Genomic DNA, 21,595 nt, shown 5'->3' with positions numbered 1-21,595 from the left:
GGAGGCCTGCTTCTCCCTCTCCCACTCCCCGCTGTCTCTCTCTCTGTCAAATAAATAAATAAAATCTTAAAAAAAAAAAAAAAAAAAAGACTCTCCTTAGGGGGAAGAGCTAATGCTAAGACCTGGCGTCCAAAGAAACAAACGGTCCCTCCCAGGGCCAGGCCCAATGCTCAGGCTAAGGTGTCCAAGGCAGACATATGAGCTCCTTGACAAAATACCACCATGGTTTTGTCCTTCATCACCAGAACCCCATCACATCGGCTGGCAGGAGGGGGTTTGTTTTAAGATTTTATTTGAGAGAGAAAACGAGTCAGCAGGGGAAGGAGCATAGAGAGAGGGACAAGCAGACTCCACGCTGAGGGTGGAGCCTGACGCGGGGCTCTATCTCATAACCCCAAGATCACGACCTGAGCCCAAACCAAGAGTCTGACACTTAACCGCCTGAGCCACGCAGGTGCCTCCAGATGGGTTAATATAACTGAGAAGTTCATTTAAATTGATGGGTTGGGGGTTTCAGTGCGGCGCACAGGGGAGCCAGGCGAGACCTTGAAGCACAGAGGCTTGGAGGGAATGCTGTGGGTCAAAGATTCGTGTGAGTCAGCAGGGCCTGCACTCACAGCATGCTCGCCAGCAGTGAGTCGACTCTCTGGCTGGTGCCATGAGCACAGAGAGCAGAGGGAGATAAATTTGGAAGGGAAAGTTGGCCAAACCGTGGGAAAGGAATGCCAGACCAAAGTGCGTATATAGTGTTCATTAGACAGTAATTGGAGATTTGGGGGCAGAGGTGGTGACAGGCACAAAGTAGTCTTTTGGAAAGAATGTTCTAGCCTCAGCCCCAAGAAGAATTGGAAGGGGGGAGAGTGAAGACCAGAACTTCACTAAACAGAGCCCAGGCACCAGGGGAGAGACCCTCAGCTAAAGAGGTAGCGATTGAAGAGTCAGGTCCCAGGGATGATTTGAAGGAGGCAGCCGCAGGAGGTGGAATGGTCGAGTACCCGAGTGGAAATCTGGAGGATATTGGTCCCCAAGGAGGGAAATGTGTATGGGGAGGAGCCTCCAGGACAGGTGGGGCCCCAGAGGGAACAGAGAGGAAACACAACGCATGTCATCAGTAACAAAACACAGATGCTCCCACATGCGCATCACACGTGCATTCCCAGTCACACTACCTGGAGGCCCAAAACAGCCACTTATTGTGACAGTACGTATCTTAAAATCCAAACATGTATGCTACATAATGTAGTGATTACTTTCAAACAAATTAATTTGCTTTGCACATAAATTCAACATAAAATCTAAGTATTAAAAAAAAAACATGTAAAATGAGATTTTATCCTTTTTATCAAATTTGACATATATACGTACCCTTCTTAAAATCCTGTTTCTACATGTGTCCAAGATACCCTTGTGGCTCTTGCCTCCTTATCCTTCAGTCCACGGAACCTCTAGTGGCAAAACTTGTAAACAACGTTGAATTCGAAGACACGGTGACCCCCTCCCCCTATCTTGCGCAGGATCAGTGTGAAGAAGGCTAAATGGGGCAAAGCCAGAGGATTCCCAATTCAGAACTGAGTTTCCTTGCTTCCCAGGGAAGTTCATTCTCAAATGATGTCTCTTTCCAAGAGAGACAGGAGAGAGGACATAATTTCAGAGTTACTTAACTCCTCTCAAAATTCTCCTGACCCACTGGCATCTCTCTCTGGCCTCCAGCCTTCGGAGCTGAACGCCAGCGTACGATTGCCCCAAACTCAAACAAGAAAGCCCAGACTGTGTGTCCCTCTCCCTGGCTATCTTTGGTATAGCGTGTTAATTTGCCGTAGTGGGCTCTGCAGCCATCCGAGGGGATCTGTAAACAGTACTCCCCTTAGGCCTGAGCAGAAGGGCCTCCTTCCAAGGCCTACCTCAGCCTTCCTCCGTGTGTGTGTGTGCTTCCGTGCCAAACTCTGGGTACCTGGGCCCCTGTGCCTGCAGAGGCCTCCTCCTGGCTTCATCCTCCTGAGTATGGACTGTGCCACCAGGCCCGAGGGAAGGGGAGTGTGGACAGAGCTTGGACGTGTGGGCTGGCAGGTCCGCATATGTGCACCCAAAGCCCCTGCGTTGTGGGATGGAGCTGGGGCAGGAAGAGAAGGCAGACAGGAGGTCAGCTCTCGCCTCCTCCCCCGCCCTCCCATTCCCCGCCCCGTCACCATGTTCCAGTGCAGAACGCAAGGAATCCAAGAGTCCTAAACTCAAACCTGGCCTTCCAGGTAGTTGTGAAGTATATTTATCAAAGTGGAAGGGCAGAACATAAATAGTTTCTGGCCCGATTTTTAACTTCGCTGTTTTTAGACCTACATTATGCAAGCTTCCGTTTGCCCTCTCATCCAGGCCCCACAAATGCTAGGACTTGGCCTGAGTGTGAGCACCGAAGGTGATTCTATTGTGGCGGCAGGTGCCTGCTTTTCCCTGAGACTCAACTGTGTCTCCACTCCCCTCCGTTTTTGCTTTTTTGCTCTTGGTTTTTATTCGTTTGCTCTTCTTTTGAGTTCATTTATTTGCTTTAGACTCGTGGCTCCCAACATACCACCTCCCTCATTTTTTATGTTTGTTTATTTTTGTTTAATCCCCATCATTCCTTTAGGCTCCCACCTCCACCAGTGCCACTCTTTCCTTAGCCAATCCCGAAGTCTCCATACTAAACTACCAATCTGCACTCTACCAGCCCTCAGCGGCATCCATGGCCGCAGTGGCCCAGCGGAGCATGCCCCTGCAGACGGGAACAGCCCAGATCTGTGCCCGGCCCGACCCCTTCCAGCAAGCTCTCATCGTGTGTCCACCCGGCTTCCAAGGTAAGGATGAGCAGACGCAGCCCCTCACCTGCTTCTTACCGGACGACCTCTGGGGCACTGGTACCCGTGGTTTTCCCACATCACTGAACTTGAGGACCCCTCTCCTGCTCTGGCCAGCCTAGAAACAACAGGACTTAAGCCTCAGCACCAAGTTGTTTTTCTCCCCACCTGCTGGTGTTTTTGTTCCCTGGCCAGCTGTCTGGAAATGAGCGTGTTGTTTGTGCTCCTATTGTTAGGCTGATGTCAGCTTACATTTCCTCCAATGAAATATCCTCCCAGCGGGTTATCTGTAGAGAGTTGCCGCTCTGCCAGCCAATGCAGTCTCCGGTTCTCATGAAAAATACAAATCTGCCTGAAAAGTACCTCCCAGGCCAGTCCCCCAAATGATTCTTTAGCCACGCACCCCAACAACTCTTCTCCTGAAAGTTCTAAGAAGCCAGAGTTATACAGAGTGATACACGGTACGAGGTTACCGTGTATCCGGAAAGCTCAAGTATTTGTTTCCGCAAACCCCACGGTGTAAGCCTGTGTGTGGCTGCTCAGGTTCAGAGTCGGTGCAATTCCAGTGGATTCGGATGCTCTTCCCGACACCCCTGACTTTGACATACCACAAGTGTATTTTCATGTTAGAAGCCATTTTTCTGCTGTGATTTGTCGGCATAACTGTTCCACTTTAGGCTTTTACAGACTCCTTAATTTGACCTTCTAGTCTCTGAAAAGGTTCGAAGTTGGTTTTTTGTGGTTTTTAAAATTTTAAGTTAGAAACTAAAGGGGAGACTTGCAAAGGACCAGGTGACAGCCAGCAGGGACTGGAGTGAAGGGGAGATGAGACCTGACCAGCTGGCTAGGAGGGTTCTCCCCATCCAGCAGTTTCTGACCCCCCAACAACCCCTCTCTCCCTTGCCCGCGTCTGGAATAGGGTTGCAGGCCTCGCCTTCTAAGCACGCTGGCTATTCCGTGCGAATGGAGAATGCCGTGCCTATCGTCACTCAAGCCCCGGGAGCGCAGCCTCTTCAGATCCAACCAGGTCTGCTTGCCCAGGTAATTCTTTATCATTACTGGTATTGCCATTATCCGTGTTAATGTTGTTCACAAAAGAGAGAGATCCCCGCTAATTCCCTCCTTGGCAATGAGTTAGGTGCTTCAACTCATTAGAATAGATCAGTAATATTCTGAATGATCCCCAGGTGAATCACCTTCCTACGTATCTTGCTTATAATTCCACAAAGAACTTTAGACACAGGAAGAGTCTGGGGAAATTATTATTACTATTGTAGCTTTATAATGCAAATTAATATGGGAGACATAGGTTTTAATCCTAATTCTGCTAATAACTTTGTGACCTAAGGCAAGTCAGTTAACATTTCTTTGCCTCGAATTTCTTTCTTATAAAAGAGAAATGATTTTTTTAGAGCCAAAAGGAACCTTGGAGATTATCTCCTTATTTCATAAGGAGTTGAAAAACCAGATCACCGAAGCTGTGATTTGGAACCTTCCTTATCTGTTCACATAGGTAACTCCGAAGGTAGAATGAGAACACAGAGGTGAAAGTGGTTGAAAATGTGTAAAATGTCGTGGAAATTTAAGGTAACAGAGTGAGGCAATGATAACGGTAATCAGTCTTCAATGGCACTCGAACAAATATATCATCATTATGCCAGACACTTCATAGTTGTTAATGGATTTAATCCCTACAACAGCACCATAAGTAAGGTATCTGTCTCCAGGTGACAAATAGGGAAAACAGGCACAATCCCTGGCTCAGAGTCCCATGGCAATCAGGTGACAGAACCAGACGCAAACCCTTCTACAGAATCGTTTCCATTGCTGGGCGGCAAGGACAGCTTAACCTAAATGTTGTTAATTTAGAAGCACATTAATTTGTAAATAAGGTAGGTTCCCAAAGCCTTTTTTCAAAGTGCTCCTACAGACACTTTATTTATGGTATCTTCTGTTGAACAGAAGTGTTTGGTTTTATTTTTAATGTACTGAAATTGCATAGGTCTGTTTGGGCTCTCTACTCCATTGGCCTTTCTAATGTTCTGCTGTCTTCACTGTTACAACTAACACACGTCTTGCTGTCTGATAGGGAAAGCCCCGTTCCCATTTCGTCCTTCCAGTTCTTCAAAATTTCCTTGTCTAGCCTCGTCCCTTCACTTTCCATATGAATTTAACCATAACTCTTACAAACAAAACAATCACTGACTCCGAGTCACACAGCAGTTAGCAATTATCGCTTCAAAACAAAATGCCCTGAAGTGTATTTACTGGACTTGAGTTAAATTTTATATTTACCTGAGGAAAAGCTGACATCCTTACAGTATTCAGTCATTTCATGCACGAACACAGCATAACTGTATATTTATCTTTTACTCTATTCATTAAAGGTTTCCTTTGTTGGAATAATTCCTAAATATTTTGCAGGTTTTGTTGCTATTAATAATTTTATTAATTTTCTTTTCCAATTACTTGTTTTTGGTTTCTAGGACTAAACCTGTTTGGTCTACTGAGTTTGTTATCTAGCAGTCCTTTTTTTTTTAAGATTTTTTTTTTTTATTTGAGAGAGAGTGCGTGTGCGCATGTGTGCACACGAGCAGGGGGAGGGGCAGAGGGACACGGAGAAGTAAACTCCCTGCTGACCAGGGAGCCCGACATGGGGCTCGATCCCAGGACCCTGAGATCATGACCGGAGCTACCCAGGTGCCCGTATCTAGCAGTCCTTCTAAACTCTGAGTAGTTCTGGTTGTTTCTATGAATTCCTCTGGATTTCTTATGGGGACTACCTTCTTACTAGCTTTGTTTCTTCCTTTACAATCCTTATGCCACTATGCTGCCAGCACCTCAAAACAATGTTCACAACAACAGTGTGGACACTGGACATTCTTAAGTGGTACCTAACTTTACAGGAAATTCTTCTGTTTGCCATATTTTGTTTGCTATCAATATTTGATAGAAACTTCATCAAGCTTGCTAATTTTTTAATGGAGTTGTATCACATGTTCTTTCTGCATCTATTAAAATACTCATGTGTTTTTTGTTCATTCATCTGCTAACGTGACAAGTTACATTAACAGGTTTTTAATGTTAAACTATCCTTGTATTTCTGAGATGAGCTTTATTTGATCACGTGTGTTTGATACGCATTTATGCTTTTCAATACGGGATTGGTTGTAAATATTGTGGTTAGTGTTTTTGTATCTATGTTCGGAAGTGAGAAATGGCCTATAATTTCTCTCGCTTATAGAATCCTTATCTAATTTGAGCATCGAGGTCATCCCAGTCTCATTAATATGTTGGATATTATTACCCTCTTCTTCTGTGTTCTGGAACAACTTATTTAAGGTGGATATTTATCATTCTTCGTCTCTGTTCTGAAGTCCAAAATGATATTGCAGTGACCACTGACACCAGCTTCTGATGGCACACAAAGTTGTGTTGCTGAAAGTTTATAAACAGAGAACCTTCCATATTTAAAGTAGGCCTACTTCTACCTCTCTCACTGGCCCTCATAGCTTCCTTTTGCTCACATAGTTTGGTAGGAGGGAGTTTGGAAAAGGCCAAGAAAGATCAAGCACACTCCAGGGGCCAACTATCTTGTTCATACTTTCTCTGATTGGCAGAAATCCAGACCAGCCTCCCAGTGCTCCTCCTCTCTGGGCCAAAACCTAGAGAACTCACACATACTTACAGATTTTTTGTTTGTTTGCCCACTTAACCCTGGCAAGCCAGAAATCATTTCTGAAAGAAACAATAATTAGCATTCTTATTAGCTAACCTAGACATTCTTCACTATTCACTTTGGGGAAAACCAGCTCAGCATTTCTGAATTTGTTTGTCCTTTAATCATAGCAGGGAAGAGCTTTACTTTTGCCTACTTGAAAAAGAGTCCCTAGAGTGCTGTAAATCTCCAAGTGGATTTAACCTAAAGCTGTAATTGGAATAGGGAACAAAAAATACGTGCGCAAAGAGTTTAGTCACTACAGTGTTTATGACAGGAAACTACTAGAAGCAATTTGAATGTTCATCAGTAGATTTGTTAATAAATTGATGTGTTAATAAAATGGAGCACCATATAGCCATTAAAAAGGACATGGTAGGGGTGCCTGGGTGGCTCAGTCGGTTAAGCATCTGCCTTCGGCTCAGGTCATGATCCCGGAATTCAGGGATCGAGCCCCGCGTTGGGCTCCCCGCTCAGTGGGGAGTCTGCTTCTCCCTCTGCCCTTCAGCCTGCTCACACTCGCTCTCTTGCTCGCACTCTCTCTCAAATAAAATCTTAAAAAAGAAAAAAAAGAAAGGACACGGTAGACCAGTGTGTCTTGACATGCAAAGATTTCTTATATTAGGTTAAAAAAAACTCCTGCACTATCCAGTGTCACCGTGTGTCTTTCTGTCCATTGGTTGTTTTCTTTCTCTGTCACTTAATCCATGCCAGTATGTTAGCCTATAAAGGTGGAGCTCTCTCCTAGATATTTTTAACTGGTGCCTTCAAAGGATGAAAGTAAGCTAACTTATAAAACTAGTTTGGTGGCTATAAAAAAGCAATAACTAAACATTTAAACTAGTGCCTTCATTTTTCTCTGGGTAAATTTCTAGGTATCAGGGAGAGGCATTCCAAATATTATTCTTTAAGTATATCCAAAGAGTGGGTATCACTCTTTTTACAAATATTTAAATCTTTCCAAGGATTGTATTTGTGGAAGTTTAGAGACAGAGTCTTTTGAGTCCATTCCTCCTGTTTGTTTGCTTTGCCTTTTCCTCCCCCACCTTCCAGCAGCATCTCACATCCTTCAAAGGGAAACCGTCTCTCTGGGGTGCCCCAAGGGTGTGTGCACAGAAGGCCGGAGTGAAATCACACCCTCTTGTGTCCGTGGTCTGGGAGTGGTCTTCACAGACTGTCTTACCAGTACAGACTTGTTGGTACTGCCCAGAGGGGATTGGCACCTCTGTCCTCCCAGGCCTCAAGCCAGAGCACCTTGACCACCATCAGAAATTGTGAATGAGTGGGTAAAGGTAGAGAGGTGGGAAATACAGTGCTCAAATGAGACAGTATTGAATTTATCTCACTTTTCAAATGCCAGGGCCCAAAACCCCCTTTGACTAGGAAGGCTGGAATAGAAATTCAGAGCTCCCTCCCACCCACCCCGCCAAGATGTGGAGATTCGTGAAAGACCGCAGCCTTTCACGAAGAAGGTGCCTTCTTCTAGCCAGTCAAGTCGTTATCACCTGAATCCCTTTAAATGCTTCCCTAAGGACAAACAGTTGGCTGGAACTTCTTAAACTGTCTAAAATACAAAACTTCAGTACTTCTCACTTAAAACCTCCTCTGGTAACATTTTCAGCAACCAGTCTGTCCAACCTTTCTGTCTTGCTCTCTGCTTCTGTCTTGCTTGGTGCCTGAATTGTTAATGAATAAGGAAAACTTTTCCATGCTACTTTTATGCATTTACCACGAGTCCCTGATCCTCAATAGAGCCATCATTTCTGTGTACCCTCTCCATAAAGAGAGGTAGTATGCTGGCTAAGAGCATGGGCTCTGGGATTTGGCTGCCTACAGGTCAGAGGCCAGTCCCACCACTTACCAGCTATATGACTTTAGGGAAGTTATTTTTGAATTTAATTTTTTTTTCAAAATAACACATGTACCTAACTTTTAAAGTTCAGTGAGTCCACGAACTTACAAGAAAATAGTAGTCTCCTGCTCTATCCCATCCCCAATTTCCAGTCCCCCAAAATAACTTTTAACTGTTTTGTTTCGTTATTTAACTTCAAGTTTCTAAATAACATGTTTAAACTACTTTTTACTGATATTTCCATTTTGGAATTTCCATCTTACTGTGGAAGATGAAGACTTAGCCCCCAAACCCACCCCATCCCCACAGCACCTGCCCAGTCATGTGCTCTCCCTCTCTCTCTCATTCACTCTCTTCCTTTCTCCCATTCTTCCCATGGAAGTTTCTTATTCAACCACTTTGCATTATTTACATAATTATTTTCTTCAGTATTATATACTTTTCTCAGCTGAGCCTCATAATATATTGCGATTCTATTCCTTACCTATGCAACTTGTTTTTCCTGGAGTTAACGGTGGTTTCATTTCTTCATTGGGTTAGTTTCCTCTCTTAAGACTCTCCTTGTCCATGGTGGTCTGAAATTTCGTGACTATATGCTTCCTCATAGGTCTTTTTTCATACATTGTCTTGGACGCTGTTTGCCCTTGTAGTCTAAAAGTTTGTCTTTTATTTTTTAAGTTTTCCCCCTCCATTTTCTCTCTTTTTTCTTCTTTCTTTCAATATGGAACGCTTCGTGAATGTGCATGTCATCCTTGTGCAGGGGCCACACTAGTCTTCTCTGTATTGTTCCAATTTTAGTGTATGTGCTACCAAAGCCAGCATTTTTGTTTCCTCTTTGTGAAATTCTTATTAATTGGGTGTTAGTGCTTCTGAATTAATCTGATTCTCATCTTCTTTCCCAATTCCTCTTATATTCTATCTGCACTTCTTTCCAAGAGATTTTCTTAACTTTTATAAAAAAAAAATCTTCTATGGGGGCGCCTGGGTGGCTCAGATGGCTGGGCGTCTGCCTTCAGCTCAGGTCATGATCCCGGGGTCCTGGGATTGAGCCCCATGTCGGGCTCCCTGCTCAGCGGGGAGCCTGCTTCTCCCTCTCCCTCTGCCTTTCCCCCTGCTCATGCTCTTTCTCTCTCTCTATCTCTGTGTCTCAAATGAATAAAATATTTTTTTTAAAAAATCTTCTATGGAATTAACTTCTGTTAAAGTTCTCATTTCTAAGGGTTCTTTCTTATTTCTCTATATAGATATGGACATGTAAATATACATTGCTGTATATGATCTTGTTTCATATATATGTATACGTGTGTGTGTGTGCGTGTGCGTGTGTATATAATTCTTTTTAACTCTGTGAAGACAGTTTAAGTTTTTGGAAATTTTCTTCTGATTTCTACACTGTTTTTGTTTCCTCTGAGTTTTTTTGTTTTAGACTCATGTTAGAAGCTTCCTTCTGGTTATCCTTGGCTGTTCATTCATATCTAAGACTGAAGCACTAAAAGACTAATTTGAAAGCTACAGGACGCAAAGGACTATTGAATGCAGGCTTCTCTCTAGTCCGATAAGGAGTGAGCCCAGCATTTTCATTGGCAGATTCCCTGATCCTCAAATGTATCTGTAGTTTTTTCTCTTGGACTAGCCAGTTTTCCTAGAGAGAATCCTCCAGCCTCCTGCTTTGGTGGGGCGTGGGAAGGGAGGGTATAAGCCTACATACCAGCGTCTGCAAACTGAAAGGTAAAGGAATCTCACAGACTTGACCTTAGATTCCCCAGTCTTCTAACTCAGTAATTACCCTTCTATTTTCCAGTTTCCAAGATTTTGTCAATTGTTGTTGTCTTTGTCCTTGTGGATCTCTATGTTTTTTTATTCCTTTGCAATCATTTCAGTTGGGTTTAGAGAAAGAGAGCAATAAATGTTTAATTTACTACATTTCTGGGCAGGTTATTTAGCCTCTCTGTAGTTCAGTTTATCCATCTGAGAAATGTGGAGAAATAACAGTCCTTACCTCACAGAACTGGTGTTAAGATGAAGTCAGAAACTTGAGGTGCCTGGGTGGTTCCATTGGTTGAGTGTCCCAACTCTTGATTTCGGCTCAGGTCATGATCTCACGGCCATGGGATCGAGCCCCGCGTTTGGCTCCGCGCTCAGCGCGGAGTCTGCTTCCCTCTCCTGTTCCTGTCCTCTCTCTTCAATAAATAAATAAATACATAAAAATAAATAAATAGAAATAAATAAATAAATATAACAACAAAAAAAGATGAAGTCAGAAACCTATCTGTGGTCTTAGCTCTGTGCTTGGCACACAGTATGCATCAAGAAGTATTAGCTCTAGGGGCGCCTGGGTGGCTCAGTCGTTAAGCGTCTGCCTTCAGCTCAGGTCATGATCCCAGGGTCCTGGGATCGAGCCCCGCATCGGGCTCCCTGCTCAGAGGGAAGCCTGCTTCTCCCTCTCCCACTCCCCCTGCTTGTGTTCTCTCTCTTGCTGTGTGTGTGTCTCTCTCTCTGTCAAAATAAATAAATAAAATCTTTAAAAAAAAAAAAAAGAAAGAAAGAAAGTATTAGCTCTAGGGGCACCTGGGTGGCCAGTCAGTTAAGCGTCTGCCTTTGGCTCAGGTCATGATCCCAGGGTCCTGGGATAGAGCCCCACATTGGGCTCCCAGTTCAGCCAGGAGCCTGCTTCTCCCTCTCCCTCTGCCCCTCCCCTGCTTGTGCGTGCTCTCTCTCATTTTCTCTCTCAAATGAATAAATAGAATTAAAAAAAAAAAGTATTGGGCACCTGGGTGGCTCAGTTGGTTAAGCGACTGCCTTCGGCTCAGGTCATGATCTTGGAGTCCTGGGATCGAGTCCCGCATCGGGCTCCCTGTTCAGCAGGGAGTCTGTTCTCCCTCTGACCCTAGCCCCTCTCATGTTCTCTCTCTCTATCTCATTCTCTCTCTCAAATAAATAAATAAAATCTTTAAAAAAATAAATTAAAAAGAAAAGTATTAGCTCTAATCTTATAAATTATAAAATAGTAATAAAGTATAAGTTACAGAAGTGTATACAAGTAATTATACAAGGGTGAAGTGTCATCTTACATGAGCTGAACATTCAGTGAGAGGGGTCAAAAATAGCCTTTACCATATCTCTAAGTAAGTAGAAATCTTACTGCCAACAAAACTATTATTCTTTTAACTTTCTGAGTTCGTAATTGTTTGAATCAATTACATTATTTTTCTGCTGGGTCTGAATTCAGTAAACTTGAAATATAGTTAACTATAATGAATTGCCTCGGTAGAACTGCTTCTTTCATTTTATCAACAAACATTTATTAAGCACTTGCTGTATAAACTGCAGTCCGTACGCTGTTTGCCTCTATCAAAACAGATCAGTAAGCAAACAGGCAACGTAAAAAAGGTCTGAGAGACCTCACTGGCCTTATCTGCACCATGAAAAGGATGGACCAGGTGAACCATCCACTCAGATCTAAAATGTGGCTGAGTCATTCTGTATACATCACTGTTGGTTAAGCTTTGACCAAGCTTGTGATTCATTTCCAGAAGTGCTTGTTTGTACAGATGAGCCAAAACACACATATTAAAGATGCAGTGTGTGGAGCACTATATTAAAGAAATTACCCAATGTTAGTGATATCCAGCCCAATGGAAAGAACAACATGTAACTGAATCTTTAAATTCTTGACCTGCCCAAGAAGTATTTTACCTTAGCGGTGTTCCTTTAGGTGTCCAACTTTGGACAGCTGTGTTCAGTCTGAATCATTTAATAACCAAAGCAAGCAGAATAACGACTGAAGATATAGGAAGCTCAGAACACCACGCAAACACCTCCCCCCTCCAGTGACTATTTAAGGAAGAATCAGGAAAGTAAGTTCATTTTAGAGTTCTTAGAAAAAGCTTAATATTTGTAAAGAATCAAGTGTGACTTTCTAACTACATCTCATTTTGGCTTTGATGAATCACGGTAATTCTCAATGAAGCTTAAGGTCCCAGCTAAGAATTTTACTTCATGCTTGCTTGCTCTCAGATGTGGGCAAGTATCTGGTGATCTCAGAATTATGTTACTTTAGATTCAGAAGATAACACAAGTTGGAGGTCTAGATTCTAATTCATAAACAAAAGGCAAAATAAAGGATACTAGATGGAAAACTTCCTGCAGGCAGAGAGTTACCTTTGTGTGGCCCAATGCCTCTATCTCAGGTCTCTCGCACGTAGTTGTGTACCAGAACAAATCAGTAAGTGAACTTTGGGAAACCTTGAGCATTGTTCTTAGAGCAGATTTATAAACAAATCATTTCTTCAACCCAAATAAATCCCTTCCATATGACTCTGTGCCCATGTACTTACTATCATCTGTGTAGGTCACCGATATTCATTTATCTCCCCTTAATTTAGTTTTCGAGGCCAAAGACCAGGTCTCCACTTGCAGACCCATCACAGGGTCCAGCAGAGCCCCGGGCCCAGAATCAGGGCTTGACTCATGCAGACAGACTATGTTAATCACTATGTGATTAACAAGCATATTGATGGCACGCGTCCTCTCTTCTACAGCAGGCCTGGCCTAGTGGCACCCAGCAAATCCTGCTTCCCCCGGCATGGCAGCAACTGACCGGAGTGGCCACCCACACGTCCGTGCAGCACGCGACTGTCATTCCCGAGACCATGGCAGGCACCCAGCAGTTGGCCGACTGGAGGTAAGTAGGGAAGGAGGTGTGTCTGGCACGGGAGGCGTGTCTACTACTCACCCAGAGAGCTGCTGGGTGGGCCTGTGCTGTGAATTCCGTGGTTTAGAAAGAACTTTTTAAATTAAAGGAAGATTATGTGGAATATGACTGCGGTGTAATGAGAATTCATTTTTAAATAAATGTACCAGGACATAAGAAAATCAGCTTTCCTGGGTGATGGACACTGGGGAGGGTATGTGCTATGGTGAGCGCTGTGAATTGTGTAAGACTGATGAATCACAGACCTGTACCCCTAAAACAAATAATGCATTATATTTTAATTTAAAAATTTCTTTAAAATAATAATATATAATTTGTAATAGCAAAATTTAGGAGCTATTAACATGCATTGACATTAGAATTTATTATTGATAATTATAACACCCAAGAATATATTTATAAGCATATACTAAAATAAATTCTAAATTGATAATGTTTAAAAAAAAAAAAAGAAAATCAGCTTTCATTACCTAATGGTCAGTTGCCATTGTCGACCCCAAATTCGGTTACATCATTTAATCACCCATATAATTCACGGACTTGCCTCCGGATGAGTTTTGGTTTGTTTCTCAGAATTAAATTCCACTCCCGGAAAACAAAGATGTGGCAGCAATGAAAGAATGCAGAAGGGCGTCCCTGAGGCTCGTAAGCAATTCTAGAAAGTGTTCTCAAGGTGTTTGGAGACGTGGGCACATTGGAGTTGTAGCCGACCTCCCAGGGGAGAGCTTGACAGAATGGGGCTTTATTTGGACTGGTAAACTCTGGCATGTTTGCTGAATGTGTCTCTTCAGTTAATAGTCGTATCTGCTAGATCAAAGTCCATTTTCCACAGACCCCAGAGGCCCACCGCTGACAGCCACGGCACACCATACCCCCTGTATCTGTTTCCAGCACCCCACTAGTCCTACGCACTGGCTTTCTCACCAACACCTTGCTCTGTTGTTTTTATGGCCACTTTCCACTTTTCCTTGTACTCTCCGCCCACTCCATCCCAACACCACCACAGTGCCCCTCACGGGGGGCAGAGCCAAATGACAGTCCCCAAGTTGCGTCCAGCTTCCCATAGCCCTCCCGGCTTTGTCAGCCCAAACATCAGGGCATCCCTCTCTACCTTCGGACAGTCTCCATACCAACCATAGAGCCTCCCTGAAGTTCCTTTCCTGATCTAAAAGGCTATTGTGAATGAAGAGCTCTCAGTACAACAAAGAGGGGTGGAGATAGAAGCCCCCAGGCAAGCCTCAAATGCAGCTTCCTCTATTCCTCCATTTAATTTTCTGACTCGTAGAAACAAGAGAGGACCCAGGCTCTTTCCTGCAGCCCCACTCATTTCCCACTGACAACACCCGCCAAGTCCACCCCCACTCACTGGAAACACTTTCAAAGCAGGGGATTCAATTCTGGTTCTTCATGACCTGGGGCAAGTTACCTAACCGTTATGAGCCTCAGTTTCTTCTTCAGTAAAGTAGGGATAATAATGCCTACTTCATAGAATTGCTGGGAGGTTTAAATTAAGATAAAATACCAAGCACTTGACCTGTATTTATCATGTATTATACTAGCACCTGGTACATGACAGGCAATAAATAAATCTGTTATCTTCCCTCCTCCCCCCCTCCCCCCCATTCACGCTGGCTCATGCTCTGGGAGACTGCCTTCCCTCTCCAGCTCATTAGGAACAGCAACCAAGTGGAAAAGCTGTCTGACCAATTGGTTTTTTCTCCCCCCTTTTTCTCTTAAAAGACCACACATATATGCTATACTACTTTTTTCCTGTGTCTTTCAGCATTTACAGCTCATTTAATTTCAGCAAAACTCACATACTCCCTCATACAGATTTTCCTTTGCCTCCTCCCTCCTCAGCTCTTACCTGGTTACCACAGAAAACACTTAAAGCTGACACTTTCTTTCCAGTCTCTTCTCCATTTCATGTGTGGGCCAAAGAACATCCATAATCATGGCTAATAAACAAAAGAGAAGTACTGATGCTAGACTTGTATCAAAAGAATGCCACGTCTATAGAAGAAACAGCAGCTAAAAAGTCAAGAAGCCGTAACATCAGTTTCTAAATGTAAATGTCAAAAAATGCTATCAAAATCGCTACAAAAGTGTCTACTTTTTTTTTCATTCATCCTTTTCCCCAAGTTGCAAAGATGATTTTTATATTTTTAAAATTCAGATAAATTCTCCTAATTTTATTAGGTGCTAAATGGGCTTTTATGGGCAAGTCTCTGGATTAATCACTTTTAATAGATCTGTGGGAAAACAAGCCTTTGAGCGCCACACAACCCAGATCATAAGAACTCTTGAAAGATAACCCACTTTCAGGAAAATGGCTGCCAATAGTACTTCTATCAACATGTGTCTGACTCTTATTAATTCTACACACATCTAGTCAACCTTCAGTTAATCTAATTGTTCATTCAACAAGCATGTAATTAATTGATCAGCTGGTACATGCCTGAGCATTGTGCTAGCCACGGAGAGAATTCAAAAGTATGTTAACATTTCCAAACAGCAGGAACATACAACTCCTAGTTTTCAACGTTTCTTTTTCTTCTTTTTAACATAAGCTACAAATTTCTCATTTATAATGCTACGATATCCTACCTCACAGAGTGCAATAACCCATTAAAATGCACGCACAGTCCCCTCTTTGGGGGTCTTTAAAAGGTAGAGGGAATATTTACCTCCTCTCCCCAGAACTTAAGCTGAACTTGCAACTTGCCATTCTTCCCATTCTTGCAATGTCCTCTTTCTCACTCACCAACAAATGTGTTCCTGCCCACTCCTTCAGAACAGCACTTAAACTTCATCGCACCTGGGAGGCTTATCTGATGAGCTCATCTCTTCAACAACCCCATGAGCTCGTGAGAACCAACTTTTTTAATTTGGCTTTTAATTGGGGAGAAACCTTTATCTTAAAAAAGAAGCTCCATATTTATAAAACCAACAAAGAGCCTTGTTTTCCCATCTCCCATTCAGGAACACCCACGCTCACGGCAGCCATTACAATCCCATCATGCAGCAGCCTGCGCTATTGACTGGTCATGTGACCCTTCCAGCAGCCCAGCCCTTGAATGTGGGCGTGGCCCACGTGATGCGGCAGCAGCCAACCAGCACCACTTCCTCCCGGAAGAGTAAGCAGCACCAGTCCTCTGCGAGGTAGGTGGTGAGAGTTGCCCTTGTGGAGAGAAACCTCGGAAGACTGGAAGTTAGAGAAACCCCTTAGCATTAAGGAGTGTCAGCATGTGCTCTGAGTTCCGGGCATGGAACAGGGAGTGGCCAGCAGAATGTTTGCTGAATGTGTCGTACCACTGCCTAGTGCTAGGGTTTGAAGGATGCGCTCACTCTCACTTCCCCGCCGCTTGTCTTTCTGTCCTCCCTGCCCTGCCCGCACCCCACCGGGAAGGGCCTGGAATTCCAGTGTCTAATGCCTGGGTCTGAAGCCATTCGTGCCCTTTCACTTCTGTATAAAACACTCAGACTCGCCTCTGAAGTTGCACTTTGGAAATCATAATAATGTTTTTTTAAAAATGGTAGAGAAATGTGCTTTCTTTGAAATCTAAGGTCAGAAATCTAACTCACTTCCGTGAACTCTTAAAAACAAGACAGAAAAGGCCACATACTGCATGATCCCATTTAGATGGCATTTTGGAAAAGGCAAAACTAGATCAGGAGTTGCCAGGGACTACTGGATGGGAGAGGAGGGGATTGACAGGTAAGGAGCATGAGGGAACTTTCCAGGGTGATGAAAAAGTTCTCTGGATTGCCAGGGGCTACGTGTACAACTCTCAAAACTCATCAGTACTTCCAAAGGGTGACTTTTACTGTATGTAAATTATACTTCAATAAACTTGTCTTTTAAAAAGATAAGAGATCTCCAAATTAAAAAAAAAAAAAAAAATTGAGATCAAGATCCTGTGGCTGCAGAATTGCTCCTACATTTTTCTCCAGAGTCCCTGACTTGGAGGCACTTAATTGCTTATTGGAATAGGTTAATCAAGAGAAAAAATCCAGTACGTAAAATGTCTAGTGACTTTTGGTTTCCTACTTCCTCATTTAACCAGGTGCCAAAAATTAGGCCTGCCTTTTTTTCATTCTCCTTTGAAGATTAACCCAGGAGCTGACTTCCTTCGAGTTGTCGTTCTTCTTCAAGATTCCTTATTTGGGTGTTTCTGACAACTCTGGGACATTCATCTCAGATTTGTGGCAGCCCTGTGACAACACAGCCTTGTCATTATTAGATTGGCTGGCAACAGAGGCCACCATCTCAACCCTTTGCTCTATCATGCCCAGCCGTGTGGGTGGTCACACAGAACACCAGTCTGACCCTGGGCTGAGCTTAGCATCCTCATGGCTCACCTTGTCAAGTAGGGACAGTAAGAACTCTTAGCCTCCCAACCTGTCGACAGGTCCCTCCCTGTTGCTCACTCACCACCCAGCTGGCTTTATGAAGGCTCATTGCCAGCACACTTCAAGATCGATATAATTATACTGAAAGTTTTGTATTTGCCTATTTTTAAGACCAGTGCCTTAAGCAAAACAGAAGGCTCTCCCTTGTTGGGTGGTGCAGCCAGGCACCCTTTTCTTTTAACAATGCCAAGTGGAGATAATTTAACTGCTGAAGTAGTGAAAACATAATCTCAAAATTGCAACATAGTAACAATAACAAATGTATGGGTTTATGCTAAGTGCAAACAGTGGAACAATCTTATCAGTAAAACTTATTGCCAGCCCCCAGAAAGGAACAAGCAACACATCTGACACCAGCTATATAGAAAATTAAATAAATCTACAAAATTATTTTCATCTTCCTGCCTTCCTTTTAGCTAGGAAGTACTAGAATCTCCAAGGACATATAAGATTCTTAGAAATTTCATTGGGCTCTCGCTGTATGGATACAACCAAGGTCAGCAAAGGTGGGGAGAGGGATGGGAAAACGTAAGGTATGTATTTCCCGTAAGTTAGCAGAAACTACGTTTGCTAATTTTTTTTTTTAAGATTTTATTTATTTGACAGGGAGAGAGAGAGGACAAGCAAGGGGAGCAGCAGGCAGAGGGAGAAGGAGGAGCAGACTCCCTGCTGAGCAGAATGCCTGATGCAGGGCTCGATCCCAGGACTCTGGGATCATGACCTGAGCCGAAGGCAGACACTTAACCGACTGAGCCACCCAGGCCCCTCATACATTTGCTAATTTGATAAGGAATTTTGAGTCGATCAAAATCAAGATTAAAAGGTCCCTATTTAAGTACACCTTAATTTCCTCTTGCGTTTTGCCCACGTTTTCTCATTCCAGTTCAAACAGACTGGTAAACTTCCTCTGAGGCTCAGGTATCAAAGACATGAGTGTTTTAGTTTCATAAGTTGCAAAACAGCCATTAGCAAGGAAACCAAAGCTTTATGTGGCAAATAACATTTCTTTCAACTCCCTTGAAGACAAGACCCATGTACATTTGGAGAATGACAGGACAGAGCTTAGGAAGTCAGACCTTGACCCTGAAGACAGTGGGGGGCTGCTGCAGTGGGGCAGACAACCTTGAGACCCTGGGCACTGCATCTGCCCCCACAGAGCAGCCCAGTCCTTGAGCACAAGCCCTCTCCCTCTCCTCAAACCCCTTTCTCCTGCTGGGAACAGGCACATGGCCCCAGACCAGAGCCCAGAGAAGGTCAGGTCCATGCCGCCACATGTGTAGCAAGTCACTGAAAGAATGAGCTCAAGAGGCAGCCACTTTTGCCGTTACAGAAAACATCTGAGTGCCCTGAACTTCTAACTTGGCAAAGCTGGTGTCCCTGGACAGTTGCGCTCCTTGGCAGGAGCTGCGGGGCCTCCCTGAGCGTGTGTGGCTTTGTCGTTGCAGAAACATCTCCACCTGTGAGGTGTCCTCCTCCCAGGCCATCAGCTCCCCTCAGCGGTCCAAGCGCGTCAAGGAGAACACGCCTCCCCGCTGCGCCCTGGTGCACAACAGCCCGGCCTGCAGCTCCTCCGTCACGTGTGGGTGGGGCGACGGGGCCTCCAGCACCACCAGGGAGCGGCAGCGGCAGACGATCGTCATTCCCGACACCCCCAGCCCCACGGTCAGCGTCATCACCATCAGCAGCGACACGGACGAGGAGGAGGAACAGAAGCATGCCCCCACCAGGTGAGGCCGGGCCACCTGGAGACTTCCAGGCAGGAGCAGGACCGGGGTGCGCTGTCTGCTCACACAGACAGTGCTCCGTGGATCTGGGCCCCTTTCCATCATCGGACGTGATGACCTCTGTCGCCTGGCCCCTCCATTTGTGTTTCGCCGTGGCCTAGAGTCCTAAAGTGATTTCAAGGGAATGTCCAACAGATTTTCCATATTTGTTCAATGCCAAAAGAATTGTGAATCACTTTGGTAGTGAAAAATAGTTATAGGCCCTCTACATTCGGGGGACTTGAGAGCGATTGTACACAGTGCCAGTGTATTTCAACTCCTGTAAGCTTAAAAATCTCTGCCTGGGGTGGTTGAATTTATTCCCAGTTGGTCAGGATATTTTTCTAGCATCGCCTTGGCTCTCTCAGAATTCAAAATAATTGTCCAATTAATCAGAAATTTCTGTGTCTGATTAACCCAATCTTTCAAACTGCCAGTTGGCTCTTCACCCAGAGAGCATTACTGTTTATTACAAAGTAGTAAGAACTCATTTTACTCTGTGTGTGCTTCCTGGGAAGGGGAAAGGAATATTTATTACATTTGCAAGACTATTAACCCTGGCGCCAAAGCCTCTTTTCCTACATTTTCCAGCCAGACTTCAACAGAGTGCGGTTTGTACTTGGGCTACCTGCTGAGCCCCTGGACCAGGCCCCTCTGGAACAGTCAGTCCCCTGGCCTTTTGCAGCCCCAGGGGCCCCGGGGCCTTGTAGATCCCAAAGCCTCACAACCCCAGCTGCCATTGGGACCAAGAGTCAGGGAAGGGGGCGGCCGGCCACTGCTGAGCCCATCTCTGGCAGCCAGCACGTGTACCGGGACCTGAGGCGAAGCTTAACGTTCACAGGCCCCAATTATTAATTCCTGATTGGATACAATGTCACTAATTAGTAATCACAAATTTTCTTGATGAAATAATAAATTCTCACACCTGAAATCATTAGCAAATGTACAGATAGGCTAATTAAAACACTCTCGCGATAGCTATCCCCGCAGGCTGTCCCCTTCCCATCTTTAGAATGAACTCAGTATTTTGCTTTGTTTTTCATGAGAGAGCTAGTATATGTCTCATTCCAGTGTCCTCTTTCCCTGTTTAGTGTCTCAGCCTGGTCTTCACTGTGTCTCAGAAAAGAATGTAGTAGAGCCCTTCTGAGACTGGTGTCAGTCCCTTTTTTGGTAACAACCCCATGTTGAGTTAATACTCCGTCCTCCCCAGCATCTCATGCCCCCCAGCCCAGGAATATCATGGGCTCAGGTGGTCCCATCACAAAGAGAAAGGCTTCTCCCAGCCCAGGGCAGCCTGTCCCCATGTTTGTAGCATGGGCCATAAAACGGGCTGAGCAGCCCCACACAGCCCTTTGCTACAACTGGGAAAAAGAAAAAGCAATTTAAAAATCTGACAATCAAGTAGATTGGATTATCGTTTTTGAAGTACGAGGTTTGAATTGACACAGAGCCTCAACGTATGTGCTCAGGAGAGAACTGAACAGCATGTCTGAGGAAAAGGGAGGATGAGAAAGCGATCTCTCCACCAATCAGACGGCTGCCAGGGCCGAGCACTGCGCCAGACCAGAGCGCAGACTGCTTCCCCAGTGGTCCCCAAAGCCCCGGAAAGACACCGAACTGAAATTCTTGGCAGCATGTAAGGACCTCATTGTAAATCAGCTGAGACGTAGGGGAGGGCAGGGAACGAGCCGATGGGCAGGCACTCCTGTGAGGGACAAGCACCAGTAAGTGACGGTGGGCTGCTGAGGACCGGAGCTTCATAAACTGGAAAATGCAGCGACCCGCCTGAGACATTACACCAAACGCAGGAAGCTGCAGATTGAGGCCAGAGAGTTATCGTGAAGGCTTCCAGCTGTCCGGTTGTGACAGGAAACTCACAGAAAGAGATAATCATGTTTTCTGGAGAGATCAAATGACTGTTGGCCTTAAAAAAATGTTTCAAGACCCAAGAAGATAGGAAAGCGTATTTGAGTCTGAGTAGGATCACACAGAAACCCATAGCTGTTTTATTTATAAACCACTGTATAATGTATTCATGTTATTGTGACTACCTTTTGGAGTGAGAGAAGAACGGGGAGGAAATATGATTACTCGTTCTTAAAAATCAGAATTATCATAAAGTGTAACACAGTAAATATTTATTGGCCCCGCCAGCGTGAGATACCATGCTAGGCACTGCAGGTGTTACATAAATAAGGTAGACAGTCTCTGTCCTCAGGAGGTTTGCAGGGTAATAAGCGAGATGCGACATGTACAAATCATAACACAAAATGGAATACCAGCCCCATAAAAACCAGCAGAGTACTG

At 44.4% G+C, this 21,595-nt stretch overlaps 1 protein-coding gene and 1 non-coding gene across 7 annotated transcripts in view; one reads left to right on the top strand and one right to left on the bottom strand.

Moving 5' to 3' along the window:
• HIPK2 (homeodomain interacting protein kinase 2) overlaps positions 1–21,595 on the top strand; it is a 183,659-nt gene that overhangs the window by 130,604 nt on the left and 31,460 nt on the right. For 4 of the 6 annotated variants that reach the window (XR_013442895.1, XM_078059634.1, XM_036119981.2 and 1 more), the window contains exons 8-12: positions 2,621–2,828; positions 3,748–3,869; positions 12,940–13,082; positions 16,095–16,274; positions 18,971–19,252. Coding sequence is in view for 5 of the 6 variants with exons in the window: in XM_078059634.1 (XP_077915760.1) it covers positions 2,621–2,828; positions 3,748–3,869; positions 12,940–13,082; positions 16,095–16,274; positions 18,971–19,252 (935 nt within the window). In the remaining variant the exon portion in view is untranslated. The remainder of the gene's footprint in view (positions 1–2,620; positions 2,829–3,747; positions 3,870–12,939; positions 13,083–16,094; positions 16,275–18,970; positions 19,253–21,595) is intronic. The other 2 variants (XM_078059631.1, XM_078059633.1) reach the window with 1 other exon arrangement.
• Positions 9,114–9,220, bottom strand: LOC118523736 (U6 spliceosomal RNA). The gene has a single exon (XR_004911362.1). It is a non-coding gene; the product is annotated as a U6 spliceosomal RNA (small nuclear RNA).

The sequence above is a fragment of the Halichoerus grypus genome, chromosome 12, assembly GCF_964656455.1.
Source record: "Halichoerus grypus chromosome 12, mHalGry1.hap1.1, whole genome shotgun sequence".
Taxonomy (NCBI): domain Eukaryota; kingdom Metazoa; phylum Chordata; class Mammalia; order Carnivora; family Phocidae; genus Halichoerus; species Halichoerus grypus.
Note: the sequence above shows the minus strand (reverse complement) of the source record. Positions and strands in the feature narration are given on the sequence as shown.